Source organism: Lutjanus erythropterus, chromosome 19 (genome assembly GCF_056507025.1).
Source record: "Lutjanus erythropterus isolate fLutEry1 chromosome 19, fLutEry1.hap2, whole genome shotgun sequence".
Taxonomy (NCBI): domain Eukaryota; kingdom Metazoa; phylum Chordata; class Actinopteri; order Lutjaniformes; family Lutjanidae; genus Lutjanus; species Lutjanus erythropterus.
This window is the reverse complement of record NC_139335.1, coordinates 29110942-29132261: the sequence shown is the minus strand read 5'-3', so window position 1 is coordinate 29132261 and position 21320 is coordinate 29110942. Positions and strand designations below refer to the sequence as shown.

At 38.5% G+C, this 21320-nt stretch overlaps 2 protein-coding genes across 3 annotated transcripts in view; both read right to left on the bottom strand.

Annotated features, from left to right (window-relative positions):
* The window catches only part of prr12b (proline rich 12b), a 41553-nt gene extending 28666 nt beyond the window's left edge, over positions 1-12887 (bottom strand). Inside the window, exon 1 of one of the 2 annotated variants that reach the window (XM_084743738.1) lies at positions 12386-12887. In XM_084743738.1, coding sequence (XP_084599864.1) covers positions 12386-12468 — 83 coding nt within the window. In that variant the 5' untranslated portion in view covers positions 12469-12887. The remainder of the gene's footprint in view (positions 1-12385) is intronic. The other variant, XM_084743737.1, reaches the window with a different exon arrangement.
* A 1743-nt stretch (positions 12888-14630) lies between these two features.
* Positions 14631-19991, bottom strand: prrg2 (proline rich Gla (G-carboxyglutamic acid) 2). The gene is made up of 7 exons (XM_084744183.1): positions 19740-19991; positions 19543-19642; positions 17757-17929; positions 16975-17008; positions 16048-16180; positions 15498-15641; positions 14631-14997 (listed from the first exon to the last, which is right to left on the bottom strand). The coding sequence occupies exons 2-7, from the start codon at positions 19625-19627 to the stop codon at positions 14955-14957; spliced, it is 612 nt and encodes a 203-aa protein (XP_084600309.1). The 5' UTR covers positions 19628-19642; positions 19740-19991; the 3' UTR covers positions 14631-14954.
* Between the last annotated feature and the right edge of the window lie 1329 nt (positions 19992-21320).

Here is a 21320-nt window from a genome sequence, read left to right as displayed (position 1 = left end):
ACTAAAAATAAATAAAAATAAATAAATAAAAATAAAGTAGGGGAGACCAGGGACGGTTGTAACACTGAATTTCTGTGTTAAAGCTCTAAAGTTTTGAAACTAATCTAAACTAAACTAAACTAATCTCTTAGTCTTGTATTTATCATGACAGATAATAGAGATAATAGAGTTTGGAAGTCAAAGATCATTCTAGTGGCCATGGAATTCTGCCACTTCTGGTGTTGAAAGTAAAGTTCATGGCAAAATGTTCCATGTAATGTTACCTGAAAGATGAATGCATCGCTACTGGGGATGTTAATGCCAAAGCCCTTGTGTTCGTAATGTGGGGAGATGCTATCAAATGAGTTTATGAAGCCACCACAGTCACTATGAGACCTCGAGACAAACCAGGGGATTAGTTTGAGAGGAGACGAGCTGAACAAGACAGCCAGAGACAAGCGTAGAAGTCCACAGCCTCAGTGAACGCTGCTGCCTTGAAGGCCTCATACCTGGTGCCCAATTGTATTTCCAAGGCAAAGAAGCCAAGGACACATGCCTGGACATGATGCACCCTCTGAAGATGAAGATGTTTAATTTAGCTGTACAGAGTATTTTCTCTGTATCTATCCATGTGTGTTATCTGATTAGTTTTGATGGATCTACCACAGGTGTGTATCGGAGTTTGTTGATGGACATCCTGTCTTGCTGCGAGTCCAACGCATCTTATTGGGAATCACTATGGCAAACCAACTGACGCCTCGGGAGGAGAATCTTTTTCCACTGAAAGCATGACTGAATTTCCACTGCTGGTGTGACCCCCGTCTCGAGTTGGACCCCTTTTTCACGTCTCACAAAACAGAAACGTGCGCCTCACATCTCAGCTGTGTCAGACGGCTGTGAATACGAGCTGAAGCCTTTATTTCAATTTCAATTCAAGTCTATTGTTTGATGATGTGCTCATAAATGTGAGGATGATGCCCAGTAAAAAGGCACTGAAAATGTATTTTATCCACATGTTGTAACCGAGGCGGAGCAGAGTGTGCTCCACAGCCAGAGAGCAGCTCCCTCTGCTGTTTAATCCCACAGACTCACCCTTCACTTCTCCCAGCAGCTTGGAGACAAGACACGGGAACTTCTTGTACCCCTTTTCCATACACATGTGCAGGCTTGGCTTGACTCGGTTTGACTCAGCACGTCACACAGGGATTTGCATTTCAATTACAACAGGGCTGCCTGATTGAAGGTGTGTCTTTAACTAAAGATGAGCAGCTCAGCTCAAGTCGAGCTGCTGTAAAACAACTTCCTATAAATTCTTCACAATTAAAGTCCTGTGCTACTGTGTTATTCAAGAGCTTTTATTATGAAGCAGCAAAACCAGGAATTTTTTGGTTTTCATCAACAGTAACTCGACATGACTTCTGTACAGTTGGAAACAGTCAAATACAGCAGATACCTGGATGAACATCCAGAACATTGGGAAGACCCTGTGGGGAAGTCACTGACAGCAATGTAAGCTAGCTGCTGGATAAAATCGATGACATAAAGGCAAAAAAAAGTCTGAGAAGAATGTGGTATGCTCAAATACTGTGAGAATGGTGTCTTCAATGGGTTTCTCGCTTGTAAAAAAATGTCAGAAAGTATTAGCTTGATAATGGCATTCTAGGCTTGTCGTCTCTATGGAAACACATCAACAGGTCAGGCGGCGGGGCTTATATTCATGGTACTGGGCGGGTGCAGATTTACCTAGAGATAATTGCGGGTAACAGGTCGGTTCACGTGCGCGACTGGTTTTCGGTCTAGATGGACTTGCGTGTTGTCGTGAAAAGATGAAACACAACTGACCCTTGGTTGTTCTTTATTTTTAGCTTTTTCCAATAGCAATAAAACATTCTTATTCAGTCACATCCTATCACCTGTGCAATATATTATATTAATATATATATTAATATTGCATATGAATGTAGAAAACAGTGGACCAAATGATTACCACATTCAGAATTTTGCATGACAGTTTGGGAAGTTACATGAAATTATGAAGCTGCGCCAATGTAACCTCTTAAGGAATCATGGGTAGAAACACTGTGGCCAGTATATTCACTGTTGGTCCCACCTGGACAAGTTGAGATCAGGAGCTCAATTAAAATTTTGGTAGATAAAAATGTATTGGTACAGATATGTTTAGGTCTAGCAGTTAAGATTTAGATTTCTGTTTTTAAATGACTTTTCAAGATATTTGAGTGGGAGGGATCTCTTTGTTGGCCTGACATCTTGGCTTGACCTGCAGAGTGTTTCCTTTTCCATGAGACACTGGTTTGTAGAAAAAATAGTCACTCTGTGTTGTAAAATGGCTTCAAAAGAAAACCAAATGCAAACTACACCAAATTAAAATGAAACTAAGAGCAACAGAAGAACTTGAACCTCACAGTGAGGCACCTCTGGTGCTCAAAACTGTCTCTCCGCAGTTTTTGTTGGCTGTGTAAGTTTTTTTGGTTTTATTTTCTTCTTATCAAGATGTTGTAACAGTAGCACGCCAAAGCCATTTCTTATCTGACTGACAGTGAACACCGGTGATGTGTCACAGATATAGAAAGTTGACAAGTAGTGAAAAAGCAGAACGGACTGGAAGAGGAGCCCTCTTCTCTCCTGGGCCTTCTACCAGCTTGGCTGATGTTACAAGCAAGTAACAGCGGAGGAAAATACAATGAAGCAGAAGCAGTCAAGCTCTCAATTTCAATCTAAAGTTTGACTCGAGTTTGTGTGAGTCACTCACCAATGAGAGTCAGGTTTTAAAGACACTCGTTTTGCTGAGTCAGTGGTCCAGAGCTCAGTGAATCCCCCACCAGCTCCAGCACCCACAGAACATGTGGATCAGAGACCTCAGCTGGCCCAGCCGGCCAACTTCTCACACCCTCCAGGCAGTTGCTATATTGCGATCATGACAATTAACACAAACTCAACCAATCCCTGTGAAATTCTGCGCAACCTTGCAAATTTGTCCAAACTCCACTATTTTTCCACAAGTTTGATGGTTCTTCGTTGCTTCCCATGCAGCCCAATATTAATCATTATTTCAATTTTGTTATTTTCTCACAGGTACTGAAAAGAATAGGAGGTTTGTGATTGTTATTAACATCATTCAGTGCCCTCTGCACTTTTATTGTAAAATTTTGTGCTTTTAACTTTGAGCTCATTTTGCTTCTTTGTGGAATACTGCAAAGTGCAATTCTTCATCTACAAATAAAACATTTAATGGATAATGTAAGAATTGGCACACATTTGTGTGACAAAAATATTAGTTTTAAAATGATTTTATGGCTTAATTTTGCAATATTGACCCACTCACTGTACATTACTTTCTTTGTTACATCGTTATGTTGCAAAAAAATCAATAATTCGCAAATAAAATATTAATTTTAAAATGATTTGAGTGATTTGACAACGATTTTATTGCTCCTCCAGAATCTATGATCAGAAATGTGTTGATAGCAACAGTCTGTTCTTCATAGCAACGGTCTGCTATACAGATATAACAGACCTTCAGAGTGCTGTAAGTGACCAATCAGAATCGAGTATTTAACAGTTATGTAATAAAGTTTTTGTCATCCTGAGCCTTTCAGGTGAGGTTCCTTAGAACACTCAGAACAGAGTTCAGTTTCGTTCTCAATGGATTACTTGCACCTACAATTTCATTGCAAAAAAAATGCTTAACAGCATCGCAGCATGCATCGCAATTTTTTTTTTAGAATTGTTGCCATGAAATCAGGCATTTTACGCTGCAACAATCCCCAAAATAGCCCACAAAATTCTGAAGGATCTGACTTCTGGTTTAGCCCTCTGTTGACTTGAATGGGATAAAAATTTTTCACCGTGCAGCTCTTCTAGACTCCAAATGTTATCAGACCGAATAGATAAAATTCTGACAGTGAAACGAGTAATTTCCCGGGGATTGTGACGCTCATTTATGGATGGTTACTCATTGTGGCATGGGACTTGTGGGTGGATGAGTGAGTGACTCGTGCAGCCAGGGGGAGCCCCTTAGAGACTACTGAGCTGAAACAAGTGCCAAAGTGGTCGCCACTCTCATGGGACCGGGCTAAAACAGTGATTGACTTGATACATTTCCACAAATACTATTAATATAAGAGTTGCACAATGGTGAGGCACACATGTTCTTCATAGTTTGTACTAGCTAGCAGCAGGTGGGAGGGTTGAGTCAATGAACGAGTTAGTGGAGATGAGGACTTGTCACTTCCAAGTCAGTAAATAAAGCTGTTGGTTTTGAATAATTGATTCATGACTAAAAACCAGCTGTCTATCCAAATGTCATATGCATCAAATTGTCGCTCTAGCCTAACTGAACTGAATCACTCTAAATTTTAATTGTCTGTTTGTTATCCTCTTTATTCCTTGTTTATAGTAGGGCTGGGTATCATTTAAAAAAAATATGATACCAGTGTCAGTACCAGTAGGGCTGCAAAAAATCATCACAAAATTATCGTAATATGGCCAAGTGCAGAATCCAAATCGTAGAGCCAGAAGCAAATGACAATTTTTTGAAAATGGAAAAATGTGTGAGAAAACATCATTATAATGAAGAACTGTAGTGCTGCAGAGATGACGTGGCCTAAAAATCTTGTCCTCCAGATGAAAGAAAACATGTTTGTTCTGTACAGAACCCAATAAAGGTCACATCATTGTGATTTTAAGTTTTTTTTTTCAGTGAATGACAATGAAAATTGCACTGCAAAAAAGATCATACCCATTAACTGAATTGCATATTGCAATGGCAATTTCAGTCATATAATGGCAATATGACTTTTCTACCATATTGTGCAGCTCTACAATAGAGTATACCATTTTAGGCCTGGGAGATATAGCTGAAAAATGATAGTGAAGTTTCATATCGGTTGATATCAATAACTATTGATCATATAGGTCGTGACTGACGACATGTTGTGTACTCCGGGGGGTGGAAGCAGCTGAGGTGATAAAATGAGTAAATATCACAATATTTTTGGCCGGATGACTACAGGTGCTTTCAGAAAATATTAACACCATGAGATTTTGGACTCATGGGGTGGATGTGGATGAAGGCAAATAGGCAAAGATCACTTTACTGTATGCAGCCTTTAAAACCAGGAATAAGACAATACTTGTGTCATATAGTGATATAACAATATGCAACATGTATCACGATACCTAGTCTCACATCGCGATACAATAAAATATTGATATATTGCCCAGCCCTATGCCATTTGATACCTTTTTTAAAGATTATTATTTATGAGGAATGTTTGCAATGATTGGCTGTGAGATGAAATATATAAATAATCTTGATTTCTGGGTACCAAAAGGATCAAATGCAGGTATCGTTTGACATGATAAGTTTCAATATGAAGGTGTTGAATACCAATACACAGCCCTAACCTGACATGTCAGGTGGTTTGTTACACAGAACCATCTCAGAAGTCCTCCTTAAAAACTGTTTGGAAAAGGGCAGGCACTTTAAAAAAAAAAAAAGGTGATTGGATGAACGTCAACCATTCAAATCAAATTCTTGCCGAAGCCAGTCTGGATAAGAACAAAAACATGTTTTCCATTAAGAAAAGCCTTCAGTGTCGTTCTTTGCTCTTCTTTCAGTGAAGAAATACTCTCCAGTTCTGATACAACTGATGCTATCACAGTATCTATGCTAACTTCTTCAGGAGCTGCCATCGTTTGTTCAAGACCAGTCACTTCCATGGGTGCTTAAAATCACAGCTGCAACTGCCAACAGTCCCTCCAAGGATGCTGACTGGCTGCACCACTTTTGGTGCAGACACAAACAGATAACTTGAAGCCTGGCAAGATGGATTCTCACATGATCTCACAAATCCAGCTGCCTCGCAAAGTGCCCTACTTTATAGTGATATTTGTTCAGATATTAATGTAATCCTAAATACTGAATATAACTTTTTTATGTTTCACCTGGATGTGCCGTCGTAGAAGCCATCAAGAGAGAGTTGTCCCTTAGATCAGAGTCATTCTTTGAGGGCAGTGGGATAAGTCTAAGTACTTGACTAATGAAGCTCTAGTGAAACTTCAGTCACAGAGACTATCCTTTTGCATGCTTTGGCCTATATTTTATTTCTTATTCATTCTGCCTTTCACTCTTTTCATGCATACTTACTAATTCACTGTAAAATCAAATGCTCCAATAAATAATTTGTATTAAATAGTGAAAACTTAATATTTGCTTAGAGGTTCTACTACCTTAAAAGTGTTGAGTCCCAGTAGAATTTTTCTTTCTTTTGTGTTAAACTAATCATTTTCAATTAATGAAGGAAATAAGATCCCTAAAACTGAACAAAAATGACTTTATTGAGTTCCCTATACATATAATTGTGAGCTAATATACTTACTATATTATACTAATTCTATATATTGTACTCTACAAATGTAGTCAGTCCTGTTAACTGAGAGAAACATTTGAGTTGGCTTAATTAATCATTTTAATTTTACTGTAATAAAAGAGTACATTAAGCTCTGATAACCTCTAACTTTTGAGTTAATGAACTCATGAAAATTGTGGCAACTGATTGCCTTGGTTTTTCTGAGTGATGCTGACTTATTCAGGTTTACAGTATGACGTCCTTTCTGTCATTGTCTGGGACTGTCAGTTACCATCGATTAACATCTTTCTGCAGTCTTTTTAAATATGATTTTCTCCCAGTCTTTAGTTCCTCCATGCTGCAGGTACGCACGCACCTTCATCTCCCCATCACCACCCAGATTCATCAGCCTCATCAACCTCCCAGTCTCAGCAGAGTCCTCCCCGCCACCACCTCCACTGTCTGGACACCATGGGGGTTTATGTGTTCCTCTGCTCAGGGCAGACACCCCACGACTACTCCCTTTAGAGTCCAAGACTATTATCACACATCATCTGTTATAATAAACCTTCTCTTTATTTCATTCATTCGTCTCTCCTGGTTGAAATGTATATGGTTATACACTCTGAGCTGCTGAGTTGTGTGCTTAATGCTAATGAAATGTTTAAATTCTCAGACAGACACTTGAAGATCTGGTAAAAACTCCACTCGTGGTGCCATGTCATCTTCTAATGGACCGACTTCAAACAGAGCTTTTCCACAGAGAAGTTGCTTTTGTCCTTAGAAATCAGTCTTTGATGTTCTGGTTCGTTATGAGGAACATTTGCTTTTTCAAGTTGTTTTATAACTTGTCTCATGATTTAATTTGGCTTGTTTTTTTTCCGGTTGGTTTGAATTTGACACAGTCACTAGTAATCTCTGAATATGTGTAGCAGAGCTACAAAACAAAAACAAAACTGCATCCAATCCTTCAGATTGGACACTTTAAATTGATTAAAGATGTGCTGATGTGTTTTCTGAATGATTAATATGGTTTTAAGAAGTATGTGATGCATCAGAGCGCTGAGTGCATTATATATTTTTCATCAGCACCAATTAACTTGGGTAACACTTAACAAAACGCTTCACAAAAATATGACTGTTACTAAAAAATGCGTGAGGAATAGCTTAGCAACTACCTGTTAATTAATGAAGCATTAAGTACTGAGTAATTCATGAACGAATGAGGTGCGACTCACGTTCTTCACGAGTCGCTCCTGATTAACTGTGAACCAGCTGCTGATTCATGAATTACTTTAATTACTATAATTAATTCATTTAATTACAATAATTACTGAGTAGTTATCAAGTAGTGCCTTATCATGAAGTTATGAGGGATTACTTAGTAACTTCTCAGGCTTTACTTGAGGGGGCACAAAAATGATTAAGTAATTGGTAATTAATGAGTCAACAGCTGGTTCATAGTTAATCAGGAAGGACTCATGAAGAAAGTGGTCAGTATGTTGATTCACAGATATAAATTAATGCTTCATGAATTTAGTAATCATTGTATTTTAAAGTGCTCCCATGGGTGATTGTGGATTAACTATTTAAAGCATAATAGCTTCTTCAGTTAGGTAATCAAATAATTCATGGTTTACCTTAGTTAGTTAGTTAGTTAGTTAGTTAGTTAGTTAGTTAGTTTGTACCCCAGAAGAAATTTTTGTTTCTCATGATTGTGTTTTCTTTGACTTATGAACAGGTTAAATGAGATGCTTATTTTCAGTTTGCTGAAGTCTCCTCTGTTTTCTCTTAAACTGGCCAATATTACCAAAACCACATGGTTAACTTTAGCCACAAAAGCTACATCAAAAAAATAATTCGGGTTCAAGTAAGTATGCTAATCTAAGAAGTTATCTCAAGGGGCGTGTCGTGTAGTAAAGCGGGAGTGTTGTGTAGTTTTTACATTGTTTTACTTTTTTTTTTTTTTTACATTGTTTACATTGTACTTGTATTCTACAAGTGAGAAAGAAAAATGGGTATTACTGTTGCCTCAGAAATCATACTGTGAGGGTAAACTTGTGTTGTCAGGGTTACGGTTAGTTTTGGCCACATTTCCTCTTGCCTCCAAACCCCCAGGTCGCACCAGTTTTTCTGTAGCATTTCAAAAGTTCCTCCTTTTTTCTCCTAATTGCTGTTTTGGTTTAGATACCTGCACAAAGTGTTAAAAGTCACACTCAAGGCAAAGAATCCACATTTCATGATTGTAACTGAAGAGGTTTGAAGTGTTAATTGCTGGTGTGAAGACCAGATTTCCATATCATACAAGTTCTAACTAATTTCTGCTCTCCTTTTCTCTCCTCACAAAAATCACAATACATTAAAGGTGCTAAATACAACATTCGTCCTCATTAGACGTCAGCAAATGATTTGCAATATAAAGATATAGTGGAGTTCTGTCTCCCTGAGCAGAGAATGACGGTTCACTGCCTGTGTTTTTTGTTGTTACTCACTCGTCTCTGTTTGGCTGCAGCAGCCGCCTGTCCCTGTTTGTGCGCGTACGCGTGCACGTTTGTGCACATGCGCGTTCATGCATGCAAGTGCAAGTCTCAGTCTTTCCTGCCTCCGTTCTTCAACATGGCAGTCTGGTGAGTAACTTTATCATATTACACACTGTAAAAAAATGGTTGAGACATCTTAAAATTACAAGGCAACGCACTGCAATGGATTTATGAGTTTGGAGCCCAACTCAAACTCCTAAGTTTTAAATAAACTTTAAAAAATTTTGCTGACCTAGTATCTTTAGTTGAGATAATTTACTTTTCTTCTTTAGATAAACTTGAATCTTTGAGTTTTACTCACAGTGAACTGAGAACCTGATTTGTTTTCTTTTTAGTGCCTGAAAAATGTAACTGTTTTAATTAAAAATATTTAAAATTTAACATTTATTTCCACTTCAATAATTTAATGAACACTATTTTAAATACAATGATTTGAGTTTCTAAAATTCAAAGCTTTAAATTTACCCAAAGAAGAAAAGTATATTATCTTAGCAAAAGATCAGTAGTTGGTAAAACTTTTTTAAAACTTAACAATTTGAGTTGGGCTATTGCAGTCCTTTGCCTTGAAATTTTGAGTTTTCTTTTCCTTTCTCTTTCTTTTTTGTTTTTACAGTGCAACTGAACAGTCACTAAAACATTGTTGCTGCTGGGCAGAAACCTTGTATGAGTACAACTGTTTCTTTTCAGGAAATGAAAAAACTATGTATAAAGGTTGACCAATAGCATTGATTTATGAAAAAAAATGAGACAGAGATAAAAAAAAAGAAAAAGAAAAAGAAAAAAAGGACCAAGTATGGAGATGCAAGATTTGTGCTCAACAGTGACGACGCAGACGTGCGTGATGCAGTAACAGAATATTTATATTATATTATATATATATATTATTTATATATATATATAGTTTCAGGAGTCAACGTGGAAATGGCTGCGCCTATAAGGGAACCCTATTCTTTAAGGCTCACAAGATTTGAATGCATTGTTTGCTTATTGTGCACACTGTACAAACTAATAATGTTTACAACAAAATTTTGTTAAAAATCTGGGTATGTTTAGGGACAGAAAACATTTGTTTAGGGAGAGGGAAAGATCAGTGTTTGGGTTAAAATTATAAATCTTGCGAGATCTTTCGCAGGTCTGGGTTTCCCTTCTAGTTACAAAAAACAAAATGGGGGCCGCCTGGTTACAATCTTTCTCATTTCACTAAATTATGTCTCTGAAAATATTTGAAGCCAGAAATAGGTGAAGTATTGACATAATCTTGATCCACATTTGATGACCACTTCCTACTTTGACAGTTGAGGTTTGTGAGCAGTGTGCGTTCAAGTGACACTTTCCCCCCAAAACTTTATTGAGAAAACGAAGCATGCATTTGTTTTGGTCTGACATGCTGGTCCTCTACAGCGACCTCTAGAATAAATATCACATACATCACCTTTAAGGTACTTTTTGATACTTATAACAGCACTGGTTTTCCTCAGTTCATTTCTCAAGCAACAATTGCTTCATTAAGCTTCTTTCTTGCCCCAAAAAAACTTTTTCTCAGTTTTGTCCTCAACCAATAAAGGTTTGCCTCAATTCATTTGTACTTGATATAGTCAAGTTTTGTTCCCAACAATAAATCTCTCCTATAAAAGTTTATTTTGTATTTCTTTATACCCTGGTATACTGTAATACCTTCATACTACCCAAGACTACCACTGTGACACATGACCCAAGTTAAGCACCTTGTTTGTCTGTGTTGACATATTCTTCTGTTGGAAAATGGAAACATTTCATAAATTCAACTGTAAAATAACTTTAACTCATTCAGATAACTAAAACCTAGCCAGCACTAAAATATTTTTGCAAAAGACTAGGCAATTACCTTGTCTTCTGCAATAATAGAGACAAGTTACCGACTTGTGGTGCCAAGACAAAAACCCTTTTAGACCCAGCAACAATGTCATCGTCCATCACAATGTTTCACTGTGGACATTGTCATATGCCAATTTGGTAGGCATCACCCAACCCTATAGTATTATAGTCTTATCCCTCTAAGTGAAAATATATCAGTTGTGTTATTAATTAGTGCACATACGTTTCTTATATCAAAATATGACCAGTATATTTCAAGCTGTCTGTGAGTTATGATTGAAAATGGAAAAAAAATGTCACAATTGCTCCCAGTCTCCCTTACATTTGACCATATTTTCTATCTGTAGTCTAAAGAAAAGCATCATTAGCACTGGTTCCTGAGCCTGACGGAAGACTGATGTGGTTGTCAAGGCGACCGCTAACGTGGAGCAAAGCTAACAGGGGATAGCTAACTTTAGCATGGCTCGTGGCCGCAATTCCAACACACAACACTGACGTGTGAGGAAAAGCCCGCTTCCTGTGTCATTTATGAACAGTGTTTATTAACGGTCACAGTGTTGGGAGTTGTGCTGATATTTCAGAACATATTGCCGCGGACGTGTCGCACTGGCTAATTAGCCTGTTTGCTAACGTGTGTTGTACGGCAGCCTCGGCTGTGTTGCCAGTCTGACGGGACACAGGGGGAAGTGTCTGCAGCTGCACAGATGCAGCCACTGTCACACACTGAATCATGTGCGAGCTAACTAAACATGCAGCCTGACTGCGCTGAAAGCTAACATAGCAGAGGCTAATTAGTAACCTTAATTAGCTGACGTTTAATTCGGTGACAGTCGGGCACGTTTGTCTGTCACGTGACATTGTTGTACAGTAGGCTAGTGTTTACTAATAAGGCGGAATGTCACCTTTGATGTTTGAGCCCAACAAGTTCATTGAGATCACATCAGCCATATTCAACACACACACACTCACACACACACACCTCTGTCAGTACAGTCATGCAGTTACCATCATTAGCTACATAACTGACAGTTTGCTTCAGTTTGAATGGCGACTAAATAAAACATATGACTAAAAAGGCACATTATTTCATTCACAAGTTGTTTTTCTATTTCATGGTATGCAGGCTGGCGTCTCTTTGCCACAGCAGGCAGCAGCTCTGTACATCGCACTGCTATGATTTGCAGCCAATCAGTGGACCACTGTACCCACCAACCTGCGAGTGTCCCTGTCATGCATGTGTTAAGTGAAAAGAAGACAAAGCTGCAGGCAGCGGAGACAATGCAGAGCTGAACCTGGATGTGATCTTTCATTCTTCAAAATAACACCCTCGGCTCCCAGCAACCCATCCCCCTTCGTCTCTCTCCTCTCCTCCGTCTCCGTATCACTATTAACCTTCCATCGCATTCCATGCATTTTGGAGACAGCCCCCCACCCCACCCCCCCAATACCCCTCCTCCCCTCCCCCGATGACAATACGGCTGGCTGTACCTGGAGCTGGTGGCCATGTAGCAGCAGCAGCAGCAGCATGCAGCCTGGCTGAATGCAGAGGCGCAGGCAGGCAGGCTCGTGGCATTGTTAAAGCACACTGGTGCACCCACCGGGAGCGGATGGGTGCCCCATGCTTTGCCCACCGAGGCTTACCTTGCTTTGGCCGATCTGTCGTAACTCCATCCCGTCCCAGCCCCAAGATCTCCGAAGCCTGCAGCGGGATAATTCCTCTCCATGAAAGAAAGGGCTGGATGAAGATGGGCAGATAGCGAGGGGGAGGGGAGGGAGGAATGTCTTCTCTTCTCTGCCGCTGCTCGCTTCTGTTTATTTCTCCGCTTGACGAGCCTGTAGACTGGGAGGAATGGAGGGAGGATAAGGAGCCAGAGAAGGAGGAGGGGAGGGGGTCACAGCAGCCAGGAGCACCTCCTCCCTCCTCTCCTCTCCCCATATATTTCACTGTCTATTGTCTCCTGTGTTAAGCTGATGGGCCGTAGAACAGATGCTCCACGTTCTGTAGCAGCTTTAATAAGCGAAGCCACAGTCACACTGATCCAGCGCCGACCACTGCTCTGCTGCTGCTGCTGCTGCTGCTCACACACTCAACACTACAGCTATTTTCGCTCATTTTGTTCACAAGACGCCATTTTTAAGAGGAATGACTGGGCTGGCGTTCATCCTCTCCTTCCCTCCCTCGCTCACAGACACACACACACACATACACACACACACAATTTGTCATGCACAGCAGCGCAGTGTGCTGTAGCATTGTGGAAGACAGTAAAAATTGAGCTCAGCTTCTGTATCCAGCTGTAGTTCTATAACAAACTGTTGTGATAAATAAGTTGCAGCATGTACAGAGTGATGTGATGACATGCTTGTGAACTCAACTTATTACACATGTGCTTGTCTCTGCACTCTTAGAAATACAAGTGCTAACTAGAACCATAAAGGGCTCTTCGGGTAGTCCTCATAGGAGAGTCCTTTTTGGCCCCTGCAGAACGAAGGTTCCATTTGCAGCCCTTTCTTCAGACCCTCTCCACCAAATTAACTTGAAACAGTTCCAGTCAAGATTCAGCTATCAAACTACTGAAGACCTTTTTATCTTATGGTACAAAGAACCCTTGATAAAAACCCGTCCAGCACTTTTAAAAATGATTCTTTGGATGAGAAGGGTTCCATTAAAAACCCCTTTTAGTTCCTGGTAGAACCTTTTTATAAGGAGTCCACTTGTGACCCTTTCTTCAGGCCCTTTTCCACCAAATTAGCTCTTGTTCTTGAACCAGTTCCATTCAAGGTTCTTGGAACCATGGTGCCATTTGGAACTACCGAGAACCTTTTTATACTATAGTACAAAGAACCCTTGACAAAACTGTTCCAGCACTTTCAAAATGATTCTTTGGATGAAAAGGGTTCCATTAGAAAACCTTTTTTGGTTCCTTGTAGAACCTTTTGCTTCCACTTGCAACACTTTCTTCAGACCCTTCTCCACTAAATTAATTCTGGTTCTTCAACCACTTCCATACAAGATTCTTGGAACCTTGGTGCCATCCAGTGAACTACAGAGAACCTTTTTATATTATGGTACAAAGAACCTTTGACAAAGCACTTCCAAAAATGATTCTTTGGATGAAAAGCATTCCATTAAGAACCCCTTTTGGTCTCTAGTAGAACCTTTTATAAAGGTTCCATTTGCAACCCTTTTTTCAGACCCTTTTCCACCAAATTACCTCAGGTTCTTAAACCAGCTCGATTCAAGATGCTAGAGACTTTGGTGCCATCTATTGAACTTACGAAGACCCTTCTAGCACTTCCAAAAACAGTCCTTTGTATGAAAAGGACTCTTAATTACCTTGCAAGGCAGCTGGATTTGCGTGATCACGCAAGAATCCATCTTGCCAGGCTTCAAGTTATCTGGTGCAGCCAATCAACATTCGAGGAGGGACTACTTGCAGCTATGGTCACAGCTTTAGGTGTGACGACAGCGAGACATCTATTAGCCATGCTACCTTTTCTTGAATCAAATATGACTATGGTATTCCTAAGAGTATTTTTTATGTGCAGATTTTCTTTGAAGTTAGCCCATGTTAGATGTGATAGACGGATGGTTCATCCAAACATCTGCCAAGTGTTTTTTGAAAGTGCCTGCCCTTTTCCAAACAGTTTGCAAGGACGACTTCCCAGATAGCTCTGTGGAACAAACTGCTGCTAAAATCAGGTTAGGTTTTCCTTATTTTTACAAAGATCTTGGTGAATCCTTTCTTCACAATAAAAGCATTTTTAAGAATAAATATTTCTGAGTAGAACATCATCCTTTCATTTAGAACCCTTTTCGAACCCTTATTTCTAAGTGTACTGGCTTTACAAGACATAACTGATGGATAAAATGACTGGAGACATGTAATTGTTATGTGTTTTATTATATAAAACATGTCTGTGTTTCTAAAAGAACCAATATTCTCTATGAACTGATTTACACACACAACACAGTTGGCTGTACAGTGCCACTGCAAAATGATTCCCACCCTACCCACGCTAAAGCATCACATCAGTTGGGGAAAAACTACTGGGCAGCCAACATGCAGATCAGTAGTGTCCATTCCAGGACTGTGTCCAAACTTCACTCATAAATACAGTATATCAAAAAACATGCAATATTTCAAAGTCCACTCAAACCACCAGTGCCTTATCAACCATAATGATGAGAGATGCTCTGCCAGACCACTCATTCGTTGTCTTCTGGACCAGCGCTCTCTGATGGCGCCCCCCTGTGGTCAAAGAGAGGAGAGATCTTTGTGAGGTTTCTTGTATGCACACAGCAGCATGGAACATGAGGTTCCTACAGGCTGCGTTTCTGTTCCTAGAAAGAGCGCTGAAAAAGACAGGGCTGCAGCGTACTGTGAGATCAGCTGCTGCTGTGTTCGGATGGAATGCAAAAGAAGGAACTCCTCTCAGATGCAACATGAAAAAAGGAGGCTAATTAAATTTTATATATTTTATATTTTGTATGTTTTTGCCCTCAGCACAGGCCATTTTTTACTCTGTTTATAGTATTTCAGTTGTATCTATTTTATGTTTTGTATCTTTTCTTACATACATGTGTATGGTGGTGATGGTGTAGGCAAATATTCAGGTGCTTCTGTTTAACGGAAATAAACCACACCTGTATCTTTCTTTTTACAGGTATTGGGCCGGATCTTGAACCACTACAGACTCTGGGTCTGGGTCCATGTGCATGATACATGTGCATACCAGTGCATCCACCTACCCTGAATACGGAGGTGGTGGGGCATCGTGCTGCCCAGTGCGGGCCAGAACCTCGTTATAGCTAGGAAGACCCGGGGCGATGATCCCAGCCAGGGGCACAGACTCTGGGGCTGGACGCCCATCTGCTGCCATCCTCACCGGAGCCCTGGATCAGCACACAGGACAGCATTCAGAAAACCAACTGAAAAGACTTCACCAAGCAAAGTGCTAATGCACTTCAGTAGATGTTTCAAAAAGATCTGTACTTTCCAGTCCATACATTTTCTCAACAGGCTTGTGCCACCCCAGTCAAAAAAGCCTGGACACGCCCCTGTGTGTCAGCCTCTTGTGTATAAGATTAAGATTTAGAGACTATGAATTTCTTCAGAGAATGACATGACATTTCATGATTTGTTTTTAAAAGAGTTGTGAGACTTTGGTGGTGGTGCTGGGCAAAAGGTCGGAGGGTCACTAAAGCAGTTAGATCTCATCATTTGAACATCCAAACCAGCTGTCATGGCCAGCAGTGTTAAGATGTCATGGTATGAGCTGAGGCGTCACAGTAAACTTACTGGGCTGACCTCCGTCCACCTTTGGCCCTGGATTTGTAGCAGTAGATTCCCAGCACAGTTGCAATCACCGCAGACACGAGGATCGCCATGATCCCTGCCACCAGCCCCGACACATCCACTCTGGGTGTGTATGCTTCACAGACAAACATTAAACAGATCTCAGATCAGTCAGATTAGTTGGTCACTTATCACAACAGTGATGACATCGCTCATTATGGTCTTCTGTTTGTCTAATTAGCTTATGTCCTCATGTTCCTGTCCACGAATGAATTGAATTTTCTGTAGTCAGGAATGAACTTTGACCAGCAGTGTTGTGCTTGAACATGCTTAAAGAGCGGCGTTCATTGAACATGTTCATCGATGAACGTGAACATCGCGTTGTTCACTCCTGAGAGAGATAACAGCGCTCACATCGTCAGCTGATTAAAACAAAGCATGATTGCTGCAGAGAGAGAGTGTGTGCAAATATGGACAGAAGTGTCGATGTGACATAAAAACTTTATTTGATCACAAAGCCTCATGTTTGTCTATAATTCTCTGGTTTGAAGTGTATGAACTACACTGCAGGCTGGAGTCTGTTAACAGTGAGAAACACACTGATAGATCCACGTTAAACACTCATCTCCAAACATCTATATCTATGGAAGCACATTTCTGCCAATATGATGAAAAAAAGATCTTTGTTGAAATAATGTCTTGGAATATCAAAACAATTTTAAAATATTGACCATATATGTATGTATGTACATAAAAATTAGAAACTTTATCACAATTACTTACATTCTAAGTCATTATTTTAAGATATTAAGTCATTCTCCTTAGATGTAAAGTCATTATGTTCAGAAACATTTTCATTATTTTGAGATACAATCTCTGTACTTTAAGATTCGATATGATAATGATGACATTCATCTTTTAAAGTCTTACCTTGACTGTTGACATAGTCTTTCCAAAACAGTTCCTAAAATTGGAAACAAAAGAAGATTTAATGAAGCAGTTACATTAAAATGGGAAAGAATATTTCATTTAAGCCACTGTTTAATACTTTAATACTAGAAGTGGCAGAATTCCATAACTACTAGAATGACCATAAGTACTCATTTTGACCTTTGACCTCCAAACTCGATTAATGTATTTATTCTGTTTATCTTTTTTAAAATGAAATGACACCCATATGTAAAGTTGATTTATATATTTTTTCCATGGAAAAGATGTTTTTGCTCTTCTCTTTGGCAACCTTGGCAGGAGTTTCATCTGATTGGTTGAAGTTAGCCCATGTTAGATGTAATAGATGGTTCATCCAGTCACCTGCCAAGAGTTTTTTCAAAGTGCCTGCCCTTTTCCAAACAGTTTCTAAGGACGGATGGCTCTGTGCAACAAACTTAAAACTATTTCACTGTGCAGAAGGAATTGTGCATCTACTCATGGATGAGAAGCTCATGCTCATGACAGGGTGGGATGAAGACATTCATGATGTCTTCCTCAGGTGGGTGTAGTTCAGTAGAAAGAAAATAGTTTCTACATGAAACTTTTTTTGTTTCAGGGTGAACTGTCCTTTTAATGATTTTTGGTTCCTTTCAGAACGTCACTGTCACAACTATCTCACGAAATGTTTGGGTGATGTAAACCTCCACCCAAATCAGGTTTCTCCCTGTCTGGATGTCGAATCCTACACCCAGATGAGTGTACAGTAGAGAGACAGCTCATACCGTCTGAGTGTCGTCCTCGAACACCTCTCTTGCCTCCTCATAGCTGCACTGCTCCTCCAAACACTCTCTCTCCAGATTACCATAGACCACCAGCTCAAAGTCCCAGCTGTTATAGAGCAGCGAGCGGGACAGGAAGGAGCTCGCCGACTGGCCGTCCACCAGCACTGGATCTCCTGCACAACACAGCCCACAGAGAACAATGCAACTCCCATACACTGTGATCCAATACAGGAATATTCTGAAGCAATACTGTGGGTCTCATACAGAGTTTCTGAGACCTCTGCAACATCAATATGATCAATACTTTACTGATAGCATGGTTGTATCAATCTGAGACGTGTCTTGCCAACTCGTGGATTATCAGTGCACTGCAGGCAGCAGCAAAATCCAACATGGCTGCCTTCAAATAGCAAGTCACGTTTTTTGGCAATGAAATCTTTGATAATTTTGGAAAAGTTACTGTTAGAATAACACTTATTATTATCAGTAATTATCAGTTATTATTACTGATATTTCAATACCTTATTGAAACAACCTTTAATTACTTAATATTTTGGACATTATTTTATTTTAAAATCGTGCTGAAAATGTTTGCATCAAATATGATTCAGCCGCTAAATAAGATCATTTATTTGTGATTGTCTCGATCATTATTCTAATGAATTCAATGATGCAGTCTGCATTACTTCGTCACAATCATAAATACACTTGGAAGCAAACTAATTTAAGATTGAAATGTCATCTTAGGATGAATTTAGAGTGGAAATGTACATATTTATAAACATTTTTTACATATGCAACATGCTCTCATTATAATCTCTTTCACTTTTAATCACTATCATAACTGTATGTTATATTGACCAGTTCAGTTTACACTGACCAGCTGTTTTTGCCGACTAAATACAAAAGGTTCTTGTTTGAAAAAAAAGGACCAAACCAACTGAAAAATATTCCTAAATCAATGAACAATACTTATTGTTTCTAAAATATTTAATGTATTATTGATGTATCAAATATGATACAAACTATCATACTTTACATGTAAATGAAATAGATTTTTTTTTTTTTGTGCAAAGGTCCAATAACCAGTTCAGTTTATAAAAAATTTGAATTTTCTGTGGCAGATAATTCTGTATCTCCTGTCGGATGGCAGCAGGGTGAACAGACTGTGGCTTTAAAAATGTATTCTGATAGTTACTAATTACCCATTAAAAATGTAGTCAGTAACATAATCCAAGTATCAGAATATTAAAAAGCAATGTAATTTGATTACTAGAGAGTTTGGACATTTTTTTAAATAAAAAAAATTAACTCAAAACAATTAATCAATTAATTAATTCTTTCACAATCTTGTCTTTCCTGTAACAATTACTTTCATTATTGATTAATCTGTTGACCGTCCATAAAAGGTCAAGACATTTGAGGACGTCATCTTGGACCAAACAACTAATCGATTAATTGAGAAAATAATTGACAGATTAATCAATGATGAAAATGATAATTTGTTACAGCCCTAAAAAGACTATAATGGGCTTAACAATTTCATCATATTTTATATTGAGGTAGTCAAAAAGTTCTGGAAACTAATTAAGTTATTTAATATTATGGTACTTGGATTATGTTAGTATTTTTAACAGGTAATTAGTACATTTTTAGAGTAACAGGAAACAATCATCCCAGCCAGTCTGTTCACTCTGCTGCCATCAGCTCAAACTACATATGAACACAGACAGGTAGCCTTGTATGAACTGACCAGCTGTGTGAGAAGAGGTGTGGTTTACAGTACCTGGAGTGTGTCTGTAGATGACAGAGCAGTGGGCCACCAGCTGCAGGGACAGGACAGTAATCCACAACACTGACAAGGATGCCATTGAAGCAAAAAGGAACTACGAGGGAAAAACACACAGGAGGATTCTGTGGAAATGAATCTAACACTTGTGGCCTGAGGAGTGAGTATGTAGAGGATGAGGCTCTGACACTCACCTGTCCAACTCTGTTGCCGCCTTACTGTTGCAGTTTGCTCTGTCAAAGCTTTCCAAGAGAAAAACACCACTTATTCTTCTAGAAGTTCAGAAACGTTAAGGCAAAAATATCACTTCAAACAAAACGTCTTTATGCTGAGTTTTCTGTTCAAACTGCCAGGACACAAAGTGTTGAGCTGTTTTCCGTGAGAAATGTCACATCACAAACCTGTTGGACAGCATACCACCTGGGAGGAGGAACCTCCACAAACCTGTCTGTCTGCCTGCCTGTCTCACTGTCTGCTCACTGCACACTCATCTTGTTTGCTTGTTTTGTCTAGTTGAGAGTAAGAGAATATGTGCATGTTGTACAAAATGTTCTAGACAAGTGACAAAATGTTTTAAATAAATAACAAAATGTTCTAAATAAAAAATCTTAATCAATAAAATGAAACAACAAAATGTTCTGAATATCATGTGTACTAAATAAATAAGAAAATGTTCTAAATAAATAACAAAATGTCAACAATAACAATAAAATGTCATAAATAAAAAAGCTGTTCTGAATAAATAAGAACATTTTCTACATAAACAACAAAATGTTCTAAATAAATAAGATAATTATGTAAATAATTACAAAATGTTTTACATAAAAATGTTTTACATAAACAACAAAATGTTCTAAATAAATAAGAAAATGTTTAAAATAATAAAATATTTTCTAAATAATGAAATGCTTCAAACAATACCAAAATGTTCTACATAAAAATGTTCTAAATAAGCAACAAAATGTTCTAAATAAGTTTAAAATAAATAAATAAATAAATAATACAATATTCTTAAAAAAAATAATGAAATGTTCTAAAAAATAACAAAATGTTCTACATAAAAAATGTTCTAAATAAATTAAAAAAAAGACCCAAATAATAAAATATATTAAATAAATAAGAAAATGTTCTATATAAATAAGAAAATGTTCTAAATAAATAAAATGTTCTAAACAAATAATAAAATGCTCTGAATAAGTAACAAAATATTCTAAATAGATAACAGCCCAGGAGCGTTGGTTATACCATTACACTGTTCAATGTGCCTTTAAGGAAGCTGAGAAAACTTTGTAAATCTGCTGGTTGCATCTGGCAGATGTGATGCCATTGCAGTAGGTGCTTCATCCTAAGTTGTCTGCAGATCTGCAAAACACTGAGTGATCTCTTAAAGTTCAAACTGCACTTCGAGTACTACAACTGAGTACATGCAATGAAACCTGAAAACACCGAATATGTTAAATATACAAACAAACAACACGTCATGCTGTCTTCTTTGTTTTGCCTGTTTAACTCAGTGAAGATGTGTCTGTGAAATACCCTTTACTTGATTTAAAGACATCATATAATGGCATCAAATAAGAACATCATCATGCAACTTGACAAGAACCGTAACTCCTGATGCAAAATGCTCACAGTTTTATTAACCGCAAAGTAATTCAACCAAATGTACAATTTGTTTCACTGGAATACAACCTCGAAAGAGTTATTACCTCATCTTGCATCCCTGTCTTTCAGAGAGACACTGTGATGAAACCTAGCTTTTATTTCTTTTGGTT

Coding starts and splice junctions, on each gene's coding strand:
- prrg2 (XM_084744183.1), bottom strand. CDS start 19,627: ATGGCATCCTTGTCAGTGTTGTGGATTACTGTCCTGTCCCTGCAGCTG. Junction 17,930..19,542: donor CATCTACAGACACACTCCAG/GTACTGTAAACC, acceptor TGTGTTGTGCAG/GAGATCCAGTGCTGGTGGAC. Junction 17,009..17,756: donor TCGAGGACGACACTCAGACG/GTATGAGCTGTC, acceptor TTCCAATTTTAG/GAACTGTTTTGGAAAGACTA.